A 24,984-nucleotide genomic window follows, 5' to 3' on the forward strand; every position below is an offset into this window, starting at 1 on the left:
GATATTTATTTTTAGAACTACCGTACAGCTAGCCGGGAAGTGGATAAAGCACAAAAACTGAAACCAGAATGATTTAAATTGGGGCGGGGGTGTATTTGTGTCAACTACTTCCCTTAATAGTCTTCAAAAGCAAAGTAAATGATCTTTTTTTTTTAATCAATGAAAAACTCTGCTTGTTAATTTCACAGTGGAACCTTTGGGGCTTGAAAATGGCAAGTGTGGGATGAGGCACCCTCAATGGGGAAGTCATTTATTCAGGAGAGGCCATTTGAGGAAAGTAGAGCTTGATTATCATTAAATGCCAATCACAGAATGAAGGTTAGGAGCATCTACTATGGCCTTTCCCAACCTGTTGCCCTCCAGATGTGCTGGCCTATAATTCCAATCATCCCCAGCCAATGACCATGTGGGCTGTGGATGGTGGCACTTGTATCTCCATCCTAAACTTCTGGAGGGCACCAGGCTGGGGAAGGCCATTCTTTGTTCATATCGGTTGCCAGATCAAAAAAGAAATAATTGCTCTGGTCACAGGATACAAATCATAGAATCATAGAATAGTAGGGTTGGAAGGGGCCTACAAGGCCATCGAGTTGTTCAAAGACTTATCGCTCAGATACGTCTTCCCATTGGTGCTGGGCACCATTCTTCACATTCCCTTCTCTCTCAAAGTAAAAATGTTTAAACTGCAATATAAATTTGACACGCATACCACCTCCCTATGACTTAGGATGCCTTCCAGTAGTAATAAATAACTAATTATACCAACCTTTAAGATCTTCAGAGGAGATCTTTTTGGCCATTCTGAAACCAACAGAATGTTGCCTTGTAACCTCTTGAAGGTGGGGCCTTCTCAGCAGTGGTGCCAACCCTCTGAAACCCCCTCCCCCATATAGTTCAAGAGGGAGAAAAAGTGGTGGATCACCATGGTGCTCCTGTACTTTACTGTCTTTTTTATTGTTTCTTTTTATCTTACCTTTGTTCCTGTAAGTTGATTTTTTTTTGCTATATTATCTTATATATGTATTTTTAACTGTGATTTTTAATATTTTTGTAGGTAAAAACAGAAGGCAGTCAGGGGACAAGCATTGGATATAAGATTCCCATACTTAAAAGATTTGTAGCAAATGGATTGCTAGAAATAAGCCCTGAGGCAACAGGTAGAATGTTGTCTGAAAGGAGAGCCTTTTCAGTGGTGGCACCCCGGTTGTGGAATGACGACCCCAGCAAGGCTCACCTGGCACCTACATTGTGGTCTTTTCAGTGCCAGATAAAGACCTTATTTTCCCAGGCTTTTTCGCCCGTCAGTTTTAAAAATTGTGTTACTGTGTTTTCAAATCTCTACACTGCTGCTGGATGTTATCTTGGTTACTACTTTGTTTTTATTCTGGTTTAAACTTATGGTTTTATATTTTGTTTTACTATGTTCTTGCATTTTTTTGGTTTTAAGCTTTGTCTTATAAACTGCTTCGGAGCAGAGAGCTTCGGAGAATGGGTGGTACAGAAATGTAACAAATAAATAAATAAACAAAGTCAGCTGCTGACTTCACAGCAGAGCAGAACACAATACAATTTTGAAAACCAGAAAATGCTCTGCTGTACTTTCAAATCATATTCCTAACATAACTGCTTCTCCAACGAAGCCCTACTAGAAACAGTTTTACAGTACATTTTAAAAGGGTTCCACCCTTAAAGGCGGTCTTTAAAATAATTATAAATGAATACATACATGATTAAAAATAGACTGCAGATGACTTTTGAATACAATCACCATCTCCTTGAAGACAATGTTTGCTGTTGATGTTCCGGCTAGCAATGGTGGAAGGAGCATCTATTGCAGCAGTGCCATCGGTATCTCAGCCACAGGAGCCGTCAAAGATGGCTGGTAGCACAATTTTGTTTACCTACCAATACCTGTCTAGTTGCAGGTATGCTCACGGGTAATGTCTCCCCTGTCCTTGAGGTAGGGAGTCAACTTGTCATTAAAAGGCATGGCTTTTCTCTGCATACCTGATGAGCTGTTATGCATGGTCACAACCTTAATTTTTTTTCTTGAGGAGGTTTGCTTTCTCCCAACACTGGGCAGCAGTTCTGATATATATTTATTATGTATTTAAAGCATTTTTACCCCGCTTTTCACCTCAAAAGGCTCCCAGAGCAGCCTGCATAAGATCAGTTTAAAAAAACCAAGACAGTCCCTGCACATAGGCGTACAATTTAAAAGTCACAACTCAAAAGGAAAAGGGATGAGGACAGAAAGAGATTCGGGCACCAATTCTTAAAGTTACATTGTTGTTCTTATGATGACTAGCTGGAATGTAAATAATTTACGGAGAGGTGGACTCAGATAGACCTGATCTCTCAACAGAGCTGATGGAATGGCCCTGTTTCTCACCTCTCCCTCTGTTGCAGCCTGATGGAATGGTTGCTGGTAGACAAAACCTGAGGGAGAGGAGGAGCTTCTCTTGGCCATGACCTCAGAGAACAGGTCTCCTTTCTGAACCCTGTCAGACCCTCTCTTCTTGAACAGAGGTGCTCATCCACAGGCTGACAAAGCCTCTCTCACACACACACACTTCCATGTCTGACCACAGCTTGGATTTCTTGACCTTGGATGCTTGAGATATGTGGGTGGAAGCTGCAGAGGTGGTAGATGTCTGGGTTGTTCCTGCCATTGTGGACAAGATTCAGCTCAACAGCACATCGGAACAGCAAGGTAAAGTTGCTGAGTGCTAGACTGCAGACACAAATGGAATTGACATGATCCAAGAATGCCACTAGAACAGGCTTCCCCAACTTGGTGGCCTCCTGATGTTTTAGACTTCCATCAGCCCCAGCAGGCATGGCCAACAGTCAGGAATGCTTGGAGTTGTAGTAATTCTTGCTGTCATACACACTCCACAGAGGTGTGGGAATCATGCCACAGTTCCCACATCACTGGGTAGGGCTGTGAATAGGGTTATTGTGTTCCAGGGAGAAGGAACTTTCTCCTTTCATTTGGAAACCCGTCAGAATCCCAACCAGATCATTTTCCAGAATCGCCAAGGCCTCCTCCTTTGGGCTGGCATTGAATGGGCCCAGTTAACCTGGCATGCAATAATTTTGTTTTTTAATGGATGCTTGATTGTGATTGTTGAATGTTTAAAATCTGGGATGTTGATCAATGCAAAAAAACAAGGGAGAAGCAACAGCTACCTAGGTCCGGCAACAAACCAAAATGGTGCCAGAAGTACTCCATCTTCTAGCATAAGTACCACAGAAACAGGTGGAGGCTGTTTTCGTAGCCACGTGCTGAGGTTGTTCAGATGCAACCTCAGCACAGCGGGAGAGAGGAGTGAGAAGGATTCCACTCCCCCCTCTGCATTCTGTTCTGGAAATGCTTTCAACTCAGCTCAGAGAGAAAGAGAGAGAGATGGCAAAGAATCAGGGTAGCACAAGAGGAACTTGTTAGACAACAACGAGGAACCTAGCAGACGCCTGATCCTGGGAAACCAGCTACAGCAGCTTGAAGAGCTAACACAACTTAAGATACAGGGGCTGCAGGAAAAATATTTCGATTACACGTTTCCTGGAAGATACTGAAGTGCCTGATCTTTTGTTTTGTTTTTTACATTTTTGCAAACTGCTTTTCCATGATAAAAAAAATCCCAATAAGCTAAGGATTAAGAGCATGTTGCTTTTCTGCCTTTTAACTTATGGCCACTTCACGCACAGGGAAACTTTAATCTACGTGCAAAGTGTTTCCAAGTAGGAAATAAAATGCAACCCACTGCAAGAGAAGAACAGTGGGTATACTAGACAATGCTGCCTGATAGGCCCAAACAGCACTCTGTGAGGACCGAGTATCTACCCTGGAACAAGGGTGGGCAAAAAGTAGATCTCCAGATGCTTTGGACTTTTAACTCCCAGCATTCCTGTCCACTGGCCATGGTGGCAGGTCCTTCTGGGCATTGAAGTCCCAAACATATGAAGATTTACCTTCTGCCCACCCCTGCCCCAGAACATTTCCCAGAATGCTCTGCAAGAAGTAGGGATTGCGCTAAGGCTATTTTAAGTTAAAACATTTCTCTCCCACTTTTCCATTCAAACACTCAAGACAGCTTACAAAATATTAAAAGGACAACGGGTCAACGTGAAAAGGTTTCCCTTTTAGAAAGGGGGGTGGCAGGTTTAGAAAGAAAAAGCCCATGCTTTAGCTAGAAAGGATACTTCTAACGTTTCTCTGTCTCTTGCCTCACTTTCAACTCAACAAAACAAACAGGGAGGGCAATGTATTTCCAAGGCACGCAGTTCATTCCAGGGTTTCCCATCAAGGGTCAATGAAGGAGGAGGCTGCTCACTACATTAGAGGGCAATCCATGGGCCTCAGCGGGTAAACTGACCTCAGACTGCTCTGCACACTGATCAAAGACAGGACAGGGGAAAGAAGGCCCAGATCACATCCTTCTCTACAACTAGAGAGGGGAAATGCAGGCAGAGAGAGAGTGTTTCTGTGGCATCAAGTGGAAGGAGGCATGCCATGAGGCAGAAGGCACTGCTACACAAATGCAAGGGGGTGAACTAGATTCAGTGCAGAAAAATGCCCTTGCCTACGATCTTCACACAAAGCCCCCTTGAAGTACTCCAGAGTCCCAGCCGGCAGCCTAGAGCAGCCTTCCCCAACCGAGTGACCACCAGATGTGCTGGACTGCAACTCCCATCATTCCCAGCCAACATGGCCATTAGCCTCCCATAGGCCATGCCGGTTATGGGGAACCCTGGTTCAAACCCTGGACTGGCCACGAGGATCATTGGGCATCCTCGGCTAAGCCACCAAACGTCAGCCTACTCCATCTCAGAGGGTTGAGCCTCAGCCTCACGACATGATGTGGCGATGTGTTCAACAAGGCAAACATCTCCATAGCCACATACCATTGATGAACAGCAAAGGAGGAGGGCCAAGGTAGGGTTGGGAGAGATTCCTGCCTAAAACTCTGGAGAGCCACTGCAAGTCAGTGTACATAATACTGCAAGTCTGAGCTAGATGAACCAATGGTCTGATTTAGGGGAAGGCAGCTTCCGACGTTCCAAACTACCATGAGATGAAGTCATCCTGTTCACCCTTTTCTTGCCCTCTCCTCTGCTTCATTAGTTGCCACATAGAGCAGGGGGAGGCAGCAGGGAAACACCCATACAATGACCCCGTTTGTCCAGCTAGACATTAGCAGGATGGTAGGAGTCAGTGGTGTCCACGCATCACCCCATAGCAAGAAGCCTGATCCTAAAATGCCTCTCTGAACTCCCCAGGAGGAAGAGTACACTGCAAGGATTGCTAATAAATATATGATGGGTTTTAATTAGCATGCACCTAGTTGCCTGGGCCAAGTCAAAAGTCGCTTCTAGGCGACTAGAGGGAAAAACTTTACAAGTCTAAGTTCTGGCCAGCACCGCCAACGCTCTTCCTGGCAACTAATATAATTACATGTGGGCAGGCAGAGCAAGTGAACACAAAGCATTCCGGGAGGCTTATAACCTCTGTGGATTTATTTGCCCCATTATGGTTTCTGTCACACAGGCAAGACAGTTCTCTGGCTACTCCTGCTGTGCAACCACTACAAGCAGGGACCCACACAAGTGCATTCACAGCTCTCAAATGTCCACCTTCAAAGGATTTCTGGAAGACCACACCTTGGCATCTTCTGGGAATCCTGCAGCAAATCCTTTTATGTTATTTTCGGCGTGGACAGAATTTTATTTATTGTTTTAAAACCTGTTTAGATGGGTGAAATTTGGAAGAGTAGGAATGCTCTTGCAGTGATAAAAGAGCACTGCCAACCCCCCACCATCCAGATATGTGCCATGCTTGAACCTGCACTAGACACCTGCTTAGCAAGAAGGCACATCACAACCAGAGTGGGCATTATCCATCCAGTACTCTATAGAGTGGACAATAAGCATCTTGGATAACACCGGTTCCTTCCTTTCCCTCCAGGACAACCTCATCAATCTTCCATGTGTGAAGGCCATTGAGTACCAGGTACTGGAGATAAACAAGCAAGGGGAGGCTGTACCTTCAGATCCTCCTTGTGAGCATCCCAGAAGCATCCATCTGGTCAAGGCTGGAGGTAAAATGCTGAACTAAACAGACTTTGGTCTCAACCAGCAGACACTAACTTCAGCTAATGCAAAAATAGAACTGCCAGGTTACTAACTGTGACTGGCCGATTTGACCATGTGATGCCAGCACTTCATCAGCTGCACTGGCTTCCAGTCCATTTCTAAGCTCAGTTCAAAGCCTTGGTGTTGACCTGTAAAGCTCTAAACGGCTTGGGGCCAGAGTATCTAAAGGCACATCTCCTCCTGCATGTATCTGCTCAGACCTCAAGGTCATCTTCAGGGGCCATCCTCTGGGTGCCCCCACCAAAAGAAGCTAGGTGGGTGGCTACAAGAGAGAGGGCCTTCTCAGCAGTGGCACCCTACTTCTGGAATAAATGCCCTAAAGCAGGGGTCCCCAATCCCCGGGCCGCAGACCGGTACCGGTCTGTGGCCTGTTAGGGACCGGGCCGCCATAGGGGTGTGGGAACGCCCCCTTACCTTGGGTCTGCGGGGCGGGGAGGCAATCCGTCCCTCCCCCCGACCCTGGAATCCTTGCCAGTCCTGGCCGGCTCCGGCGCTGTTCTTTGTAGTAATAGCCTATTACTACAAAGAACAGGGATGTAAATGGTGTCCGCTATGCAGACGCCATTTGCGTCCCAGTGGCCTGAAGTCCTCCCCTGGCCGGACCCGGCCAGCAGCTCTGCGGCAAGTCCAGAGCCGACAAGGATTCCGGGGGGGGGAGGGACGGACAGATCGCCCCCCCCGCGGACCCAAGGTGAGGGGGTTTTCCACACCCCTGGTCCTATCCCCCCGCCCCCCAGTCCGTGGAAAAATTGTCTTCCACAGACCGGTCCCTGGTCCCAAAAAGGTTGGGGACCGCTGCCCTAAAGAGATTTGCCCGACACCTACATTGTTATCTTTTCAGCACCAGGGAAACAGCTTTCTTTTCTCCCAGGCATTTTAGAGACCTAGTTCTAGGTTATTTGGATCTTTTATTGATTCTTATGCTGGCTATCATTTATGAAATTGTATTTTATTATTTTAAATATTTGTATTGTATTTTATATTTTTACCTGTGTTTTACATGACATTTTAGTTTTTCAGTTGGTTGTAATCTACCCAGAGAACGTTAGTTATTGGGCAGATTAGAAGTGTAATAAATAAATAATAATAAATCAGTTATAATGCTTGCCACATGCATGGCTGGGCAGTACAGGACTCCACCGAGATAAGGAGGGTTCCATCCGGAAAGGGACTTGAGCTATTGTGTTTTAGATTTGTTTATTTTTTCCAAAACAAATAAAGCCCCCTACCAGCCTCCTCCAACCTGCTGCCCTGGCTGAGGATGGTGGGAGTCATAGTCCAGCCCATCTGGAGGGTGCCATGTTGGCAGAGGCTGCCATCACCTATCCTGTGCTTTAGAGCTAGGGCAGGTTTTAAATATTAAAAAGAGCAGACCTGGATTATGTCCAAGCCAAGGCAGAGAGAAGAGTTGCATCTGACTATTCCTGCTCCCTTTACTTATTTCACAGGACATAGCTCTTTTACTTGGAGCGTCCCCAAGGAACAGAATCTGGGCCAAGAGATTTCTCATGCCATCGCTCTGGGCAGTCATCAGACAGCAGCTTCCCAGCCTTCAACCAGAGGATAGCAAGCGACCACTTTCGCCCCGAAGTGACAGGCGGATCAGTTTCCTTGGAAAGACTTGGAAGTGGGAAAGCGACAAGGGACGATAAACAAAAACAGCACAGCACAACCAAGGACTTCAAAATTCTCAGATAACCAAGGGTAATGTCCTTGGCCACGAGAGACAGCTCTGTGCCTCAAAAAATCTGGCAACCTTCCATTGCTTGGCTTTGTGAGCAATATTTCTTGGTAGAACTCAGCCCAGGACAAAAGGCTAAAGCCAAAGAGATAGGCATGGTTCCTTGAGTTGCAGTTTCTCTCAGCTGGATTGGGCAGACATTTTTAAATCCAGAAGGGCAAGATTGGCCCACGCCCACCCATTTCGCCTTTCTCCATGCTAAGAGAGGCACGGACGTCCACTGGGAGGAGCTCGGAAAAGGGCAGCCACTCTTCCTGGTGCCAGCCAAGTCCCTGGCTTTGGGTGGTACACAAATGGACCCAGCCAGCGTTGGGAGGAGGAGCCATTCTCCCCAGCGTCATCCATGCCCCTGGCGAGGGGAGCCCCTCAGCTGGAGCTAGGAAGAGCACCATGTATTAATTGATGGAGAGAAAGCCAATTCCGAGCATGCTAAGAATAGTCCATTTAGCAACTTGCAGATGCCAAAGATCACTGCCTTGTTGTGGCGAAGGGGCTTGCGTAACTCAGTGAAGCCATAAGCTATGCCATGCAGGGCCACCCAAGACGGACAGGTCATAGCAGAGAGTTCTGACAAAATGTGGTCCACTGGAGAAGGAAATGGCAACCCACTCCAGTATTCTTGCCAAGAAAACCCCATGGAACGTATCACAAGGCTAAAAGAGATGACGCCGGAAGATGAGCCCCTCAGGTTGGAAGGTGTCCAATATGCTACTGGGGAAGAGCAGAGGGTATTTCCAAGTAGCGCCAGAAAGAGTGAAGCAGCTGGGCCAAAGCTGAAAGGACACTCAGCTGTGGATGTGTCTGGTGGTGAAAAGAAAATCCGATGCTGTAAAGAACAATATTGTTTAGGAACCTGGAATGTCAGATCAATGAATCAAGGTAAGCTGGAGGTGGTCAAACATGAGATGGCAAGATTGAACATCGACATCTTGGGAATCAGCGAACTAAAATGGACAGGCATGGGCGAATTTAATTCAGGTGACCATCATATCTACTATTGTGGGCAAGAATCCCTTAGAAGAAATGGAGTAGCACTCATAGTCAACAAAAGGGTGGGAAAAGCAGTACTGGGGTACAATCTTAAAAATGATAGAATGATCTCAGTACGAATCCAAGGCAAACCATTCAACATCACAGTAATTCAAGTCTATGCCCCAACCACTGAGGCCGAAGAAGCTGAGGTTGATCGGTTCTATGAAGACCTACAACACCTTCTAGAACTAACACCAAAAAAAGATGTCCTCTTCATCATAGGGGACTGGAATGCTAAAGTAGGAAGTCAAGAAATCACCGGGATAACAGGCAGGCATGGCCTTGGTGTACAAAATGAAGCAGGACAAAAGCTAATAGAGTTTTGCCAAGAGAACACGCTGATCATAGCAAACACTCTTTTCCAACAGCACAAGAGGCGACTCTACACATGGACGTCACCAGATGGTCAATATAGAAATCAGATTGATTATGTCCTTTGCAGCCAAAGATGGAGAAGCTCCATACAGTCAGTAAAAACAAGACCTGGAGCTGACTGTGGCTCAGATCATGAGCTGCTTCTTGCAAAATTTCGGCTTAAATTGAAGAACGTCGGGAAAACCACTAAACCGTTCAGGTATGACCTAAATCATGTCCCTGATGAATATACAGTGGAGGTGAGGAATAGATTTCAGGGATTAGACCTGATAGACAGAGTGCCTGAGGAACTATGGACGGAGGTCCGTAACATTGTTCAGGAGGCAGCAACTCAATCCATCCCAAAGAAAAAGAAATGCAAGAAAGCAAAGTGGCTGTCTGATGAGGCTTTACAAGTAGCTCACGAAAAAAGGGAAGCGAAAAGCAAGGGAGAAAGGGGAAGATATACCCAACTGAATGCAGAGTTCCAGAGAATAGCAAGGAGAGACAAGAAGGCCTTCTTAAATGAACAATGCAAAGAAATCGAGGAAAACAACAGAATGGGAAAGACTAGAGATCTCTTCAAGAAAATTGGAGATCTCAAGGGAACGTTTTGTGCAAAGACGGGCATGATAAAGGACAAAGAAGGCAGGGACCTAACAGAAGCAGATGAGATTAAGAAGAGGTGGCAAGAATACACGGAAGAACTATACAGGAAAGATCTGAATGTCCCTGATAGCCATGATAGTGCGCTCACTGAACTTGAGCCGGACATCCTCGAGAGTGAAGTCAAGTGGGCCTTAGGAAGCATTAGTAACAACAAAGCTAGCGGAGATGACAGTATTCCAGCCGAGCTATTTAAAATCCTAAAAGATGATGCTGTTAAAGTGCTGCATTCAATATGCCAACAAATCTGGAACACTCAACAGTGGCCACAAGACTGGAAAAGGTCAGTTTACATTCCAATTCCAAAGAAGGGCAACGCCAAAGAGTGTTCAAACTACCGCACAATTGCGCTCATTTCACATGCCAGCAAGGTGATGCTCAAAATCCTACAAGCTAGGCTTCAGCAGTATGCGAACCGAGAACTACCGGAAGTACAAGCTGGGTTTCGAAGAGGCAGAGGAACTAGAGATCAAATCGCCAACATTCGCTGCATCATGGAGAAAGCAAGAGAATTCCAGAAAAACGTCTATTTCTGCTTCATTGACTACGCTAAAGCCTTTGATTGTGTGGATCACAACAAACTGTGGCAAATTCTGAAAGTGATGGGAGTACCAGACCACCTTACCTGTCTCCTGAGAAACCTGTACGAGGGTCAAGAAGCAACAGTAAGAACCAGACATGGAACAACCGATTGGTTCAAAATTGGGAAAGGAGTACGACAAGGCTGCATATTGTCACCCTGCTTATTTAACTTATATGCAGAGTACATCATGAGAAATGCCGGGTTGGATGAATCAGAGGTCGGAATTAAGATTGCTGGGAGAATTATCAACAACCTCCGATATGCAGACGATACCACCCTAATGGCAGAAAGCGAAGAGGATCTCAAGAGCCTCTTGTTGAGGGTGAAAGAGGAGAGTGCAAAAGCTGGTTTGAAACTAAACATTAAAAAAACTAAGATCATGGCATCTGGCCCCATCACTTCCTGGCATATAGAAGGGGAAGAAATGGAAGCAGTGACAGATTTTACTTTCTTGGGCTCCAAGATCACCGCAGACGGTGACTGTAGCCATGAAATTAAAAGACGCTTGCTCCCTGGGAGGAAAGCTATGGCCAACCTAGACAGCATAGTAAGAAGCAGAGACATCACCTTGCCGACAAAGGTCCGTCTAATCAAAGCTATGGTTTTCCCAGTAGTAATGTATAGCTGTGAGAGCTGGACTATAAGGAAGGCTGAGCGCCGAAGAATTGATGCTTTCGAACTGTGGTGCTGGAGAAGACCCTTACGAGTCCCCTGGACTGCAAGGAGGTCAAATCAGTCCATCCTAAAGGAAATCAACCCTGAGTGCTCATTGGAAGGACAGATAATGAAGGTGAAGCTCCAATATTTTGGCCACCTAATGCGAAGAGAAAACTCCCTGGAAAAGACCCTGATGCTGGGAAAGACTGAAGGCAAAAGGAGAAGGGGACGGCAGAGGATGAGATGGCTAGATAGCATCACGGATGCAATGAATATGAACTTGAGCACGCTCCGGGAGAGAGCGCAGGACAGGAAGGCCTGGCGTGCTATGGTCCATGGGGTCACGAAGAGTCGGACACGACTGAACGACTGAACAACAACAACAACAACAAGATGCCAAAGAATAAATGCTCATTGAGCTACTAAGAACGGGCCAGACCCTGGTCTATGAAATTGTCAAGCTAAAATTTCATGCCTGCAGTATGGCAATCGGTTAATATCAAAATACCAGTGGATCAAATACAAACTCCACAGAAGTAGAGATAAGTCAGGCATGAGTCCCAAAAGTAAACTGCCAGTGCAAACGTCCCCTAATATATTGCATTCCCTTCAGCTCTTTTCAAATATGTAACATCATCATGCCATTCTTGCAGAAGGATGTGAAAATTGGCCCTCTTCAACTATATAAATTTTAAAATGTATGGGAAGCTTTCCTTTAGGACTCAACCGCTAAAGCAGTTAGCAGTGAAGAGGTGACCTCACAACAACAGGAGTATGGCAATTAATAGAGTAAAGGGAAAGGTGGGAGTTCTGCAAGGTGAACCTGGAAGTAAAAATTGTCTACATCTAAAGTCTAAACAAGGGGCCACGGTGGCTTAGTGGTTAAGACGCTGAACTGCAGACTGGAAGGTCGGCAGGTCAGCAGCTCAAGACCCGAGTGCTGCGTGACAGAGTGAGCTTCCGTCTTCAGTCCCAGCTTCTGCCAACCTAGCAGTTCGAAAGCAAGAAATTGCAAGTAGATAAATAGGTACCGCCTCGGCGGGAAAGGTAACAGCATTCCGTGCACCTTGGTGTTCAGTCATGCCGGCCACATGACCACGGAAGCGTCTTCGGACAGCACTGGCTCTTCGGCTTAGAAACGGGGATGAGCACCGCACCCTAGAGTCGGACACGACTGGTTGGGGACACCTTTACCTTTTAAAGTCTAAATAAGTCTACATTGACAGATATCACAAATCATTAAGAGTAAGGATAAAAACATCGAAGAACGTTTGTCTTGCATCTTGTTCTCTCGCTCGCAACTGAAGTTTTTGGAGCCTCGAATTCTACTTGCATGGTGCCACCAAGTGGCCATAACCTGTATTTGCACTATTATCTTCAGCGGAGAACGGAAACACACTTTTCAAAGCAAAACAAAACACCACCACACCAACACTGGTATAATACCAGCTATTCCTGAGGCCAAGTCAAAGCAGTAAAATAGCTGGGAGGGGGGGGCAAAGTAGCCTTTTATATGTCTTTGGAGATGGCAGGGATGGGGAGGAAGCAAGAATATAAACCTATTAGGGAAGATCGGTTTCTCCCAATACAAGGCCGCTAGGGGGCATAAATCCATTTGAAGTCGCATAGGGTATGCCTGCAATATGGGAGGTTTCCTAATTATTATCAATGCAACATTATTACTTACAATTTTATATTAATACAGGTTGTACTGTGACATTTCACCAGCACCAACATTACATTCAATATACCCCGACTGTACAGTTCCAGAATGTTTATTATTTATATATTTCATTTCATTTTTACACCGCCCAATAGCCAAAGCTCTCTGGGTGGTTCACAAAAATTAAAACCACACAGTACAACATAAACCTATATAAAACATAAGAACTTAAAGGTACAGTACAAAAGTACAACCAGAATAAAACCTAGCAGCGATGCAGAGATTTAAAATACAGATTTAAAACAGCAGGGCTAAAAGACTAGGATGCTAAAATGCTGGGAAAATAAAAAGGTCTTCACCTGGTGCCAAAAGGAGTACAACGTAGGCACCAGGTGAACCTCTCTAGGGAGCTTATTCCACAACCGGGGTGCCAGTTATATACAGGCTGGAGATCCACAACCTGTAATACACATGGGTCCCACTTTTATCTATGGGGCCACTCAAACCTCACTGATTTAATAATACAAGCAATCAAAAGGGGGAGGGAAAGTGTCTCAGTGGGGCCCAGCCTATACCTATTGAGATGGTTGGAGCAGCTATGAATTGTAAGGAGGTTTCAACTAATTGTAAGGAGGTTTCAAATAATGTTCAGAGGAAGGGATTCTCCTAACTGGGGGGGGGGGGGGTGTCAGAGAATTTGTCTTTAAGCACCCTCAAGTGGACTTAGAACATCCAAGAAGCACTCTTCACAAACACTACGTCAGATTTAACCATGGTTTACTGTGACAACAGCATGCCTGGCCTCTCTCCTGGCTCACATACTTCCCCCCTCCCTCCTCCAGTGCAGCCACAAGGAATTCAGAAGCTTTTGCTTCCCACTTTTGATTAACCACAGCTTGTCATGTCATCCAAACCAAATAAACCATGGTTAATCTTAACTAGCGTTTGTTTCAAACATGCCAACTTCAAGCCAGGGTTTATGAAGTTGGCTTGTTTCAAACAAACCCTAGTTAAGGTTAACCACATTTTAGGGTGGTTGCTAAACTGCAGATAACTGCTAAAGCCTTAGATAACGGAAATAGGAAGTGAAAACTTCAACTCCTCATCATGATGTCTGAAACCAGCCACTGGGAAGAAAGCTCTCTTAGGCATAAAGGCCCAAGTCCCTTAGGGCAGGGCTGGAGAACTTGTGGACCTCCAGATGTTGTTGGACTCCAACTCCTATAATGCCTGACCATTGGCCATATTGGCTGGGACTGATGAGTTGGGAATCGAACAACATCTGGAGGGCCACAGATTCCACAGACCTGCATTAGGGTACATCCAGACATACATCATTTTAGCAGCTTGCCTGCTGTGGAAGGGCACTCACTCACTGTGGTTGGTTGGGATGTCCCTGGATAAAAATTATTTTTATCTCTCGGATAAAAATGATTGAACACACCACCACATTTGTTGACAGGAGCTGGATAAAGGCTTAAGTTAACTAAAAAGAAGTTTTGGATGAAGCAATCAATCAATCACAACCAGTCAGTGAGATCATACCTTGAACCCCTTCCAGGAGCAGATCAACTCCTTTCCTGTAAAAGCCAAATGCAGCCTCATAATCTTCCTCTTCCTCCTTCTTCAAGGCCAGCTTTATCAGCTCCCCTGCTTTGTCCAGGTAGTCTCGCCTGCCCAGCTTGGCCTTCAAGCTCCCAGTAAACAGACCGCGGCTCTCCCGCTCACTGTCAGGTTTGCTCCATTCGTGGTCCGAAATGGAAGAGGCTTGCGCCAGAGGTTCTGCGGTAAAGCTGAGGCCGAGTGATCGGCTGGGAGAATTCTGGTTAGATGCCATTCCATCATCTAACCCGGCAAGAGAGTCCACATCAACAGTCAAAGAGATCAGGTCGCTGTCACTGGAGAAACCTAGAGTGCCACAGAAGAATGGTGGTGCAATTGTGTTGTTATTTATTACATTTATTTCCTGCCTTTTTTACTCTTGCAAGGAACCTGAGGCAGAGTACATGATCCTTTTCCTCTCCATTTTATCCACACGATAACGCTGTGAGGTAGGTTAGTCTGAGAGTCAGTGACTGGCCCAGAGTCACCCAGTAAGCTCTATGGCCAAGTGGGAACTAGAACCCAGATCTCCCCAGTCCAAGACTCTAAGCAATTCACCACACTGACTCTTGTGGTTCATCTTGTCCAACATCCTCCTCTGACATAATACTGCTTACACCTAAAGAAGCCCTTTTCTGTCATGGTGTGGCACAGTCGTTACGAGCATGTGAAGGGACGTCGTTGGTACAAACTTCGGCTCAACAACGATTTCACCAGAACGCCTTAGAGAAGCCATCACTTCTGAGCCTCAGCCATCATCTGTAACATGGGGATTATTGTGGCCTTTCCTTGCAGGACTATTACTAAGATAATTTTCATGTCATTCTTTGAGCACTCAGTAAAAGATTTATATCACACAAGCGTAATTAATAGTAATGTCAAAGCCCCAGTGAAGGAGATTACACAAACTCCCATAGCATCATATTCCACACTGCTGATAAGAATGCAAGAGCCATGCTAGGTCAGACGAAAGGCCTATCTCATCCAGCATTCTGTTCCTATATCAGCCGATCAGATACCTCCATGGGAAGCCCACAACCAAGACATGAATGCGATAGCACCCCACCCCGCTGTTCATATTCCTCAGCAACAGGTATACAGAGGTATACTGCCTCTGGTGCTGGAGGTAGCATACGGCCATCACAACTGGCAGGCGCTGATAGCCTTCTCCTCCATGAATTTGTCTAGTCCCCTTTTAAAGCCACCCAAGTTGGTAGCCCTCACCACATCTTGTGGTAGTGAACTCCACAGTTTAATATACTGTGTAAAGAAGCACTCCCTTTTGTCTGTCCTGATTCTCCCACCATTCAGCTTCATGGGATGACCCTGTTGGGTTCTATTGTTACGAGAGAAGGAGAAAACCGTCTCCCTCTCCACTTTCTCTACACCATGCATAATTCTATACACCTCTATCATGTCCCCACCCCACTTACTCACCGTTTTCTAAGCAAAAAGCCACATAGATCTGCTCTCACAATTCAGAAACGATTCTGAGTTCTGAATTTACAGGTCAGTTGGATGTACATTAAAATCACTGTTCCTTGTGGCTAGAGTGTTGGACTGGGAGTCAGGAGATCTGGTTCTAGTCCTCACTCGGCCATGGAAGCTCACTGGGTGACTTTGGGCCAGTCACAGACTTTCAGCCCAACCCACCTCACAGGGTTTTTGTTGTGAGGATAAAATGGAGGAGGACTATGTACGCCGCCTTGGGTTCCTTAAGGAGGAAAAAATGCGGGATATAAATGTAATAAATAAATAAGGTTGCTTTGACAATATTTGAAAGTGGTGAATACCTCTCCCTTAAGTTTTCTTTTCTGAAGACTGCTACTTTAGCCATTCCATAAGGGATTTGCCTTCGAGGTCTTTTATCATGTTTGTAGCTCTCTTTTTATCCTTTCCAGCTTATCAATGTCCTTTGTGACCTGTGGTGCCCAGAAGCCAGCAATCATTCCCAAAGTAGCCAGAGACAGCCTACATCAGAAGGAGGATCTCTTGCCTTAGCTTTATTATTTTCAATTACCTGTCAAAAGTTCACTCATTGCCTTACTCACTCATTCGACTTACCTCATCACCAAGGTTTCTTCAAGTTCCCCTTCCAGAACTGGCCCACAGTGGTGGACAACTGTCCCAAGTGTTAACTTCCCAGGGGCAACTAAGCACTAACCTCGTCCACAGGTAACAGAGGCAAATATTGGGTTAATTAATTAACCCACAATTTACCAGGGTTGTGTGCCGCCTAAGAACTAATTGTAGTTAACTGCGGATTGTTTAACCCATGATTAACCCATAGTGTCCAGGTTCACACATCACAGAATTCGCACAAATTCAAAATGGCAACAGCATGTGCTGGGGCAAATCATGGGTTAATTAACTCAGGATTTGCAGCCATTACGTGTGAACTGAGCCACTGTTTCCATTCAGGCTTCAGTCAGTTAGAAAACCAGCTCTGTTTATGTGCTTGCAGTCAAAGGAAACTGCTATGTTTAGTGCAATTCAGGATTTCAGCTCATCTCCGAAGCAAAGTAGTAATGCAGCACCTGCCGTGTTTGCAATTAAAACCCAATAGAAAGAAATATTCAAGCACTTCCCGACTCATTCCATTCACTCTTACCTCCATATTCTGATTGGCTAAGGGCCACGTCATCAAAGGCACCAACATCCTTCCGAGCTTCAAAGAAATAAAGGAGAGGTGGGATATGTAGAAGGAAAATTGGTGAGTTTTTAGAGATGGGAACAAGGAACAACTAACTATTGAGATGACACCAATTACAGCTAGGCATATGCTTTTAAGTAGGACTGGGATCATTTCTGGCCTGACTATTCTTATAGAAATTAAAGGGAGGGACACATTACTTGATCAATAGATACTGTGAAGAGATATGCACATTCCTTTTAGGAAATCCATGCTATCTTTATTCCAAAGGCCCAGACCAAGTGAAAAGCCTAAAGCGTCCATAGTGATATGTTTTTATTGCATCAGAAGAGATAGTTAAGAAGGCAATGCATTGCAAGCAACCAGGTCAAACTATTAAAGTTGCAGAAAGAGCCATACACACAAAAGCAAAAAACCTGAAGCCCTTCTCTGATGTCTTTCTATTGATTTGATCTACAGCCAACTTCTAGGCTCTGACTCTAGACCCCATTCAGGCTCTTGACAAGCACACAGAATTCCTGTGCCAGCAAGTTTTTCTTGATTTACCACAGGGGGCCCCACTGCATACATGCGCGCGCACACCGAGCAGTCTCCTAGGTTGAGAGAGGATCGGGAAACTGTTGTAAAGCAGAGAGCTCCATGTGTGCAATGGAAGACCAGGAATTACTGAATCAAGGCCTAAGAGCTCAAACGGATCATCCCATCCCACAACATTGAGTTGAGCCCCACTTCAGCCTTTGTTATCTTTTAGGCCCCGACAGGTTTCCCTCCTTGACTGTGGAAGCTTGCCACCATGGCCAGATCTACACCTTGTGTCATACTGATACGATCCCATCACGGCAACGTTATAACCCTCTTGCACATTTATACTTTGTAGTGAATGCAATGACACCTCTTGCGGTATTTTGGATAATATGGAATAAAAAGTGGAAATAACACTAGAAAAGCGGTATACGGAATGCCTAATGTGCCCCAATAGTTATCAGTGGACTTCAATACCAATAAAAGCACTACTGTAGATCTAGCCCATGCCATGATGAACATCTGAGGATTCTACCATGGAGAATGAAGCTGAGCCAACCTTGTGAGATACAGCCTAAGCGGTAAGCATCTTAGGGCACAATCCTATCCAGATAGGTGGCCACCTCCGAACTCGGAGGCGACCGCCTATCCAATACAGGGCAGGAGAAGCACAGAGGGGATCGTTCCCTCCGCGCTTCTCCTGCCCTGCAGTTTCGGCTAGACAGCCAATTGCGGCTCTCTACCCGCAGGAGGACAGAGCAGGGGAGGAGGCTGCTGTATGACACATTGGATGTGTCGTACAGGCATTTCCACCCTCCCCGCCCTGGAATGCCCTCCGGGAACGCCCCTTTTCGGCCACTCCAAACTCCTCTTGCGAGAGCGGAGCACAGGGCTGTTCCACACTGCTTGGTTCTCTGGGAACCGACCTCAGAGCACAGGCTCCGAGGTCGGTTCCCAGAAAACCAGATATCCTATGGCTGTCTAGCCGCTGTCTAGCAGCCACAGGATTGTTCCCTTATTAAATAAAATAATATCAGTAAGTTTTATAAATAATATAAAATGTAGTAATATTTTTCTAAAAGTCACAGAGGTTTGGAATATCGAAAGATGCTTGCAATAGTTTAATTTGTCAAACTATAGCCTCCTCTGGGTTCCCCAGCCAAATGAGATGAGGCGGGTGAGACTAGAGAGGGCCTTTTCAGTGGTGGCACCCTGTTTATGGAATTGCCCTTCCCATAGAAATTCATCTGGTGCCTACATTGTGATCTTTTTGACACCAGCTGAAGACCTTTTCAGTCTTTCAGTTTTAAAAATATGGTGGTACTTTTTAGATCCCTGCACTGCTGTTGCCCCCTGCTGATGGTTTTACTTGGGTTTTATTTCTGTGACTCTATTAATTTTAGATTTTACATTATGACCGGGTTTGTACAACATGCTAACCTACACTCAGTGGTTGAGTGTGGGTTGTTTGTTGAACCGTGGGTTAGCGTGTTGTCTGAACCCAGGACATTTTCCACAGGGTAGCTTGTTAACCATGCAGTATGGCTTATTTTTCTCAAACAAGCCACCTTGAGAACCCATGGTTTGTTGTTGGGTTGTTCAGGGTAGTTAACAAGACACACGGCATGGTTAACAAGTCATCCTGTGGAAAATGTCCTCGCTTCAGACAACATGCTAACCCATGGTTCAGCAAACAACCCATGGTTCAACAACAACCCACACTCAACCACTGAGTGTGAGTTAGTGTATTGTGTGAATGGCCCCTATGTGTTGTTATATGTATGTAGTTCAGTCTTCCCCAACCTGATGCCCTCTAGATGTTTCAGACTACAACTCCCAGCATTCCTAACCACTGGCCATCCTGGCTGGAGTTGATGAGAGCTGAAGTCCAAAACTTCTGGAGGGCACCAGGAGGGGAAGGCTGGTGTATTTAATGCTTTTAACCTTTGTTTTGCGAACCACCCAGGAAGTGGTAAGTTTGTAAATAAATAAATGCATAGGATTTCAGCATTAAATGTCTCTTTTATAGATAGGGGCTCTATAAAAACAATTTGAATAAGTATAGTTGTAACAGGATTTATCCCACATTGGTGAAGAAGTGGAGGTGGTCTCGGACTTGGTGTTGAGGACCCCTAGGATGATGGTCCTGGGGGATTTCAACTTCCATGCCGAGGCCGCTGTATCCGGGGCGGCTCAGGACTTCATGGCCGCCATGACAACCATGGGGCTGTCCCAACATGTCATCGGCCCAACGCATATAAAAGGACACATGCTTGATCTGGTTTTCTCGACTGGGCAGGAGGATGGTGATCTGAAAATGGAGGAATTAATATCTGTCCCTTTGTCATGGTCAGATAACTTCCTGCTTCGGTTTAGACTCCTGGCAGCTTTTCCCCTCTGCAAGGGTGGAGGACCTATTAAAATGGTCCGCCCCCGGAGATTAATGGATTCTGATGGATCCCAGAGGACTCTGGGGGATTTTCCTGCTGGTATGGCTGGTGCTCTTGTTGAAGCCCAGGTCGCTTTGTGGAATGCAGAGATGACTCGGGCGGTTGACACGATCACGGCCAAGCGCCCTCCCCCTCTGAGCAGAGCCCGGCCAGCTCCTTGGTATACACCTGAGCTGAGGGCAATGAAGCAAGAGGGGAGATGGCTAGAACGCAGGTGGAGGAAAACTCGTGCTGAGTCTGACCGAACACAGGGAAGAGCCCACTATCAAGCCTACTCTGTGGCGGTTTCTTTTCCACCAGTATTGCATCTTCTCAGTGTCATCCAGTGGAGATTTTCCAAGTGGTTCGCGGTCTGTTACATTCTGGGCCAGGGAGAGAGACGGTGGAACCCTCGGTGGCACGCTGTGACGAGTTTGCACGGCACTTTGAAGATAAAGTCACTCAGATTCGTCATGAATTAGACACCACAATTAATGCAGTTCCATTGGTAGAGGCGTTCAGAGCACTGTCTGGTCCAGTTTTATTGGATGAGTTTCAGTTACTGAGGCCTGAGGATGCAGACAAGGTGCTTGGCCAAGTCCCATCGACCACTTGTGTGCTTGACCCTTGCCCTTCATGGCTTATTAAATCAAACAAGGAGGGGATTTCTGGCTGGGTCCAGGAGGTTGTAAATTCCTCCTTGAGAGAGGGAGTGGTGCCTACCGCTTTAAAAGAGGCGGTAATTAGACCACTCCTGAAAAAGCCTAACCTGGACCCAGAGGATGCTAATAATTATAGGCCAGTGGCCAACATCCCCTTCTTGGGCAAGGTGCTTGAGCGGGTGGTTGTAGGACTGCTCCAGGCACTGTTGAATGAAACGGATTATCTAGATCCATTTCAATCGGGCTTCAGGCCTGATTTTGGAACGGAAACTGCCTTGGTCGCCCTGTGGGATGACCTCTGCCGGGAGAGGGACAGGGGGAGTGCGACCCTGTTGATTGTTCTGGACCTCTCAGCAGCTTTCGATACCATCGACCATGGTATCCTTCTGGATAGGTTGTCTGGGTTGGGAGTTGGAGGCACTGCACTACAGTGGTTCCGCTCCTACTTGGATGGCAGATTCCAGAAGGTGGTGCTGGGGGATTATTGCTCTGTGCCATGGCAATTGTGCCATGGGGTTCCACAGGGCTCTATTTTATCCCCTATGCTGTTAACATCTACATGAAACCGCTGGGGGAAGTTATCCAGAGGCGTGGGCTGAGGTGCCATCAATATGTGGATGACACCCAGCTTTACCTCTCTTTCTCATCAAAACCAGGTGAGGCAGTGGCTGTTCTGAATCAGTGCCTGGGCATGGTAATGGACTGGATGAGGGCCAATAAACTGAAACTCAATCCAGACAAGACGGAGGTACTGTTAGTGGGTGGTTCGTCTGCCCGGCTAGGTGATATTCAACCTGTTCTGGAGGGGGTTGCACTCCCCCTAAAGGATCACATTCATAGTTTGGGGGTGCTCTTGGATCCAGAACTGTCACTTGAGGCACAGGTGAACTCAGTGGCACGGAGCACTTTTTATCAGCTTAGGCTGGTATACCAACTACGCCCTTATCTGGACAGAGATAGCCTAGCTACAGTTATCCATGCTCTGATAACTTCTCGTCTGGATTACTGCAATGCGTTATACATGGGGCTGCCTTTGAAAATGGTCCGGAAACTTCAGCTGGTCCAAAATAGGGCAGCAAGATTGTTAACAGGGACTGGCCTGCGAGCTCATATTACGCCAGTACTTTTTCAGCTGCACTGGCTGCCAGTCCATTTCCAGGCCCGATTCAAAGTGCTGGTATTAACATTTAAAGCCCTTAACAGCTTGGGGCCAGGTTATCTGAAGGATCGCCTCCTCCCATATGTGCCTGCCTGGACCTTAAGATCATCGTCAGCGGCCCTTCTCCGTGAGCCCCTGCCAAAGGAAGTGAGGCGGGTGGCTACTAGGAGGAGGGCTTTTTCTGCTGTGGCACCCCGGCTCTGGAATGAGCTCCCTAGTGAGGTTCGCCTGGCACCTACATTGCATTCCTTTCGGCACCAGGTGAAGACCTTTTTATTTTCCCAGGCATTTTAGCATTTTAGCTTTCTAAACTTTTAGCTTTGCTGTTTTAAAAATCTGTATTCTAAACTCCTGCACTGCTGCTAGGTTTTATAGTGGTTGTATTGTTATATTGTGGTTTTAATGTTCTATATATTTTAAATTGTTTTATTGTGTGTTGTTTGGTTTTAATTTTTGTGAACCGCCCAGAGAGCTTCAGCTATTGGGGCGGTATAGAAATGAAATAGATAGATAGATAGATAGATAGATAGATAGATAGATAGATAGATAGATAGATAGAACGAACAGCAGGATTTGGGATTCGTTGCATGTAATACCAGCTCCAGTCCTGGGAAAGTTTACAGGCTTGCATGGACCAGAAAATTGTAGTTGAAATGCTAATGCTGCCATCTAGAGGAGATGAGGATTAAAAGATACATTTTGAATGTCTTGAGTATCCCATCATTCTACTCAGCAACATGGGCTAGAAAAAGATTACAACAAGGTAACAGGGCAGAAGCAAACCTTCAGAACTGCAGGTAGAAATGCTGTCTGTCAGGGAATCCAACAGAGGTTCCACAGGGCCAATCAATTCAGACCCATCATGCACTTCTCCATCCTTGTGAGAGAGACAGAGAGATGGAGAGAGAGAGACATAAATTAGCACATTTTTGGCAGTTACTGACTGTGAATTAGTGCAACTTTCACTTTCATGGAGAAAACAGAAAAGTGCCAAGCTACAGAGGCTCCGACTACGTGATCTAAGGTTTAGATTCTCCCCATTCAAAGCTAAATGTGGAAACTCAAATGTGATACTCCTTATACGCTAGATGCACTGGTGAAGACTTATTTTGTCCAGCAGAATTTCAGAAGAGTCTAGTCAATGGAAAACGGATACCAGACTTGTCCATCAGTCTGAGCAGCTGGTTAAAGCAAGAAAACACATTCAACGGGGAGTATGCTGCACTCCCATTTGGGCCATGTCCTAGACTGCAGTCCATATATTCCAGAATGGTAACATTTACTTTAAAATAGTCTTACTTGCCTGTAGCCTTATTTCTAGGGTCTCCAACATGGTGGTGCAAGCAGGTGTAAAAGTGGAAACAGACATCCCTCTTGGCACCAGCCAAATTCCATGTTCCTCCTGATTTTTATTTTATTTCTTAAGGTTTTTTTAATTAAAAAAATTACTGAGAGGTTGGCTTGCTGCAAAGTGAAGTGCTGTCTTCCATTGACATCCTTATTTAGTTTCAAAAGAGTTGATTTGTGTTTTGGAGCTCAGACCTCACCTCTGCCTTGTTATTCGGTTCTTGGGCAAGTTACTTTTCTTTTAGTCTCACCAGTTTGCCTTCTGGGAAATAAGTGCTCTGTGACTGGCCATGGCCACCATGGCAGCTATTTAGTGAATGGGCAAGGTGCCCCCATGGCAGCCATTTTGTGACAGTGCCCATGACACTCTCAAAATTCCAAGTGTGACTCAAAAAGGTTGGGGATCCCTGTCTTATTCCATACAACAGAGCTGTTCTTACACCTGGGAGGATCCTGGCCCCACACATACACATGGCCTTCGCCGCAAGTTAAGTTGGCATACACCAACTGATACTTCTGCATAAATATACCTAGAGGCATACAACACGCCATTATCTCCTGCTCCAGATAACAATGGGAGGAAGAACTGACTTGTTCAAAGTGGTCTTTCACTAACGTCCAATTCAATTTCAGGAGCAGTTGTTCCCTTTCTCTTTAGCAGAAATAGATAAAGGGTATGCTGAATGTGCCAAGATGCCCAGACTCATATATACAGGTGTTTAATGATGTATGTTTGTCATTCACGTTTACACAGCTAGCCCTCAAGACCCAGCCACCACATGCTTGGTTATGCTTTAGCACAGGCTTCCCCGACTTGGTACCCTCCAGTTGTTTTGGACTCCAACTCCCATCAGCCCCAGGATGGCCAATGGTCAGGAATGCTGGGAGTTGTAGTACAAAACATCTTGAGGGCATCAGGTTGGGGCGGGCTGCCCTGGGGGTATGAAAGAACCTCTAGCCTTTCAGGAGCTAAGACCCAGCTTAAATGCAGCTTTGCGCAGTGCAGCCTTGAGTCATCGTCTTACAGCTGCATGTGGAGAACAACACTACACATCGTCAGATCGTGATCACTGTGTGCTGATTAATTTGGGCAAGCGTGGATGTTACAGGGCAGTCTGTGCAGGCCTTGGATCAAAAAGGGGTAAACAAGCATGCTCAAGGTGGTCTATGCTAACTCAGCTCCATAGGTTGAGAGGTCTTTGATGGTCACCTCCTCGAAGGGGGTCACACTCAGGGCAGAGAGTGCTTCTGAGGTAAGTGGAATGGATGAGCTATAGGCTCAATTCAGATACCATACCAATCAATGCTAACCAGAGTTTAGAACCCAAACTATGGTTTGAGCTTCCAAAAAGGCAGGCAAACCACGGCTCAAAGCTACATGACTACTTTTGTTTTCCATGATTTAAACAGTTCAATTTCTACGGTTCCTTTTCTGCTGTGGCACCCCAGCTGTGGAATGAGCTGCCTAGTGAGGTTCGCCAGGCACCTACATTGTATTCCTTCTGGCGCCAGGTGAAGACCTTTTTATTTTCCCAGGCATTTTAGCATTTTAGGTTTTTAGTCTTTTAGCTTTCCTGTTTTAAATCTGTATTTTAAATCTCTGCATTGCTGCTAGGTTTTGTTCTGGTTTTATTCTGGTTGTATTGTTATATTGTGGTTTTAATGCTTTTAGATTTTCTATTATTTTACTGTGTGCTTTTTAGTTTTAATTTCTGTGAACTGCCCAGAGAGCTTCAGCTATTGGTCGGTATAGAAATA

General features: G+C 45.8%; 1 protein-coding gene across 8 annotated transcripts in view; it reads right to left on the reverse strand.

Moving 5' to 3' along the window:
* Positions 1-24,984, reverse strand: part of RPS6KC1 (ribosomal protein S6 kinase C1) — a 144,087-nt gene that overhangs the window by 73,445 nt on the left and 45,658 nt on the right. For all 8 annotated transcript variants that reach the window (XM_084828813.1, XM_084828812.1, XM_084828807.1 and 5 more), the window contains 3 exons: positions 22,663-22,756; positions 17,066-17,122; positions 14,398-14,760 (listed from right to left, as the gene is read on the reverse strand). In XM_084828813.1, the coding sequence (XP_084684939.1) occupies positions 14,398-14,689 (292 nt within the window). In that variant the 5' untranslated portion in view covers positions 14,690-14,760; positions 17,066-17,122; positions 22,663-22,756. The remainder of the gene's footprint in view (positions 1-14,397; positions 14,761-17,065; positions 17,123-22,662; positions 22,757-24,984) is intronic.

Source organism: Heloderma suspectum, chromosome 1, assembly GCF_057233095.1.
Source record: "Heloderma suspectum isolate Gila_16-S chromosome 1, 16-S_ref, whole genome shotgun sequence".
Classification (NCBI taxonomy): domain Eukaryota; kingdom Metazoa; phylum Chordata; class Lepidosauria; order Squamata; family Helodermatidae; genus Heloderma; species Heloderma suspectum.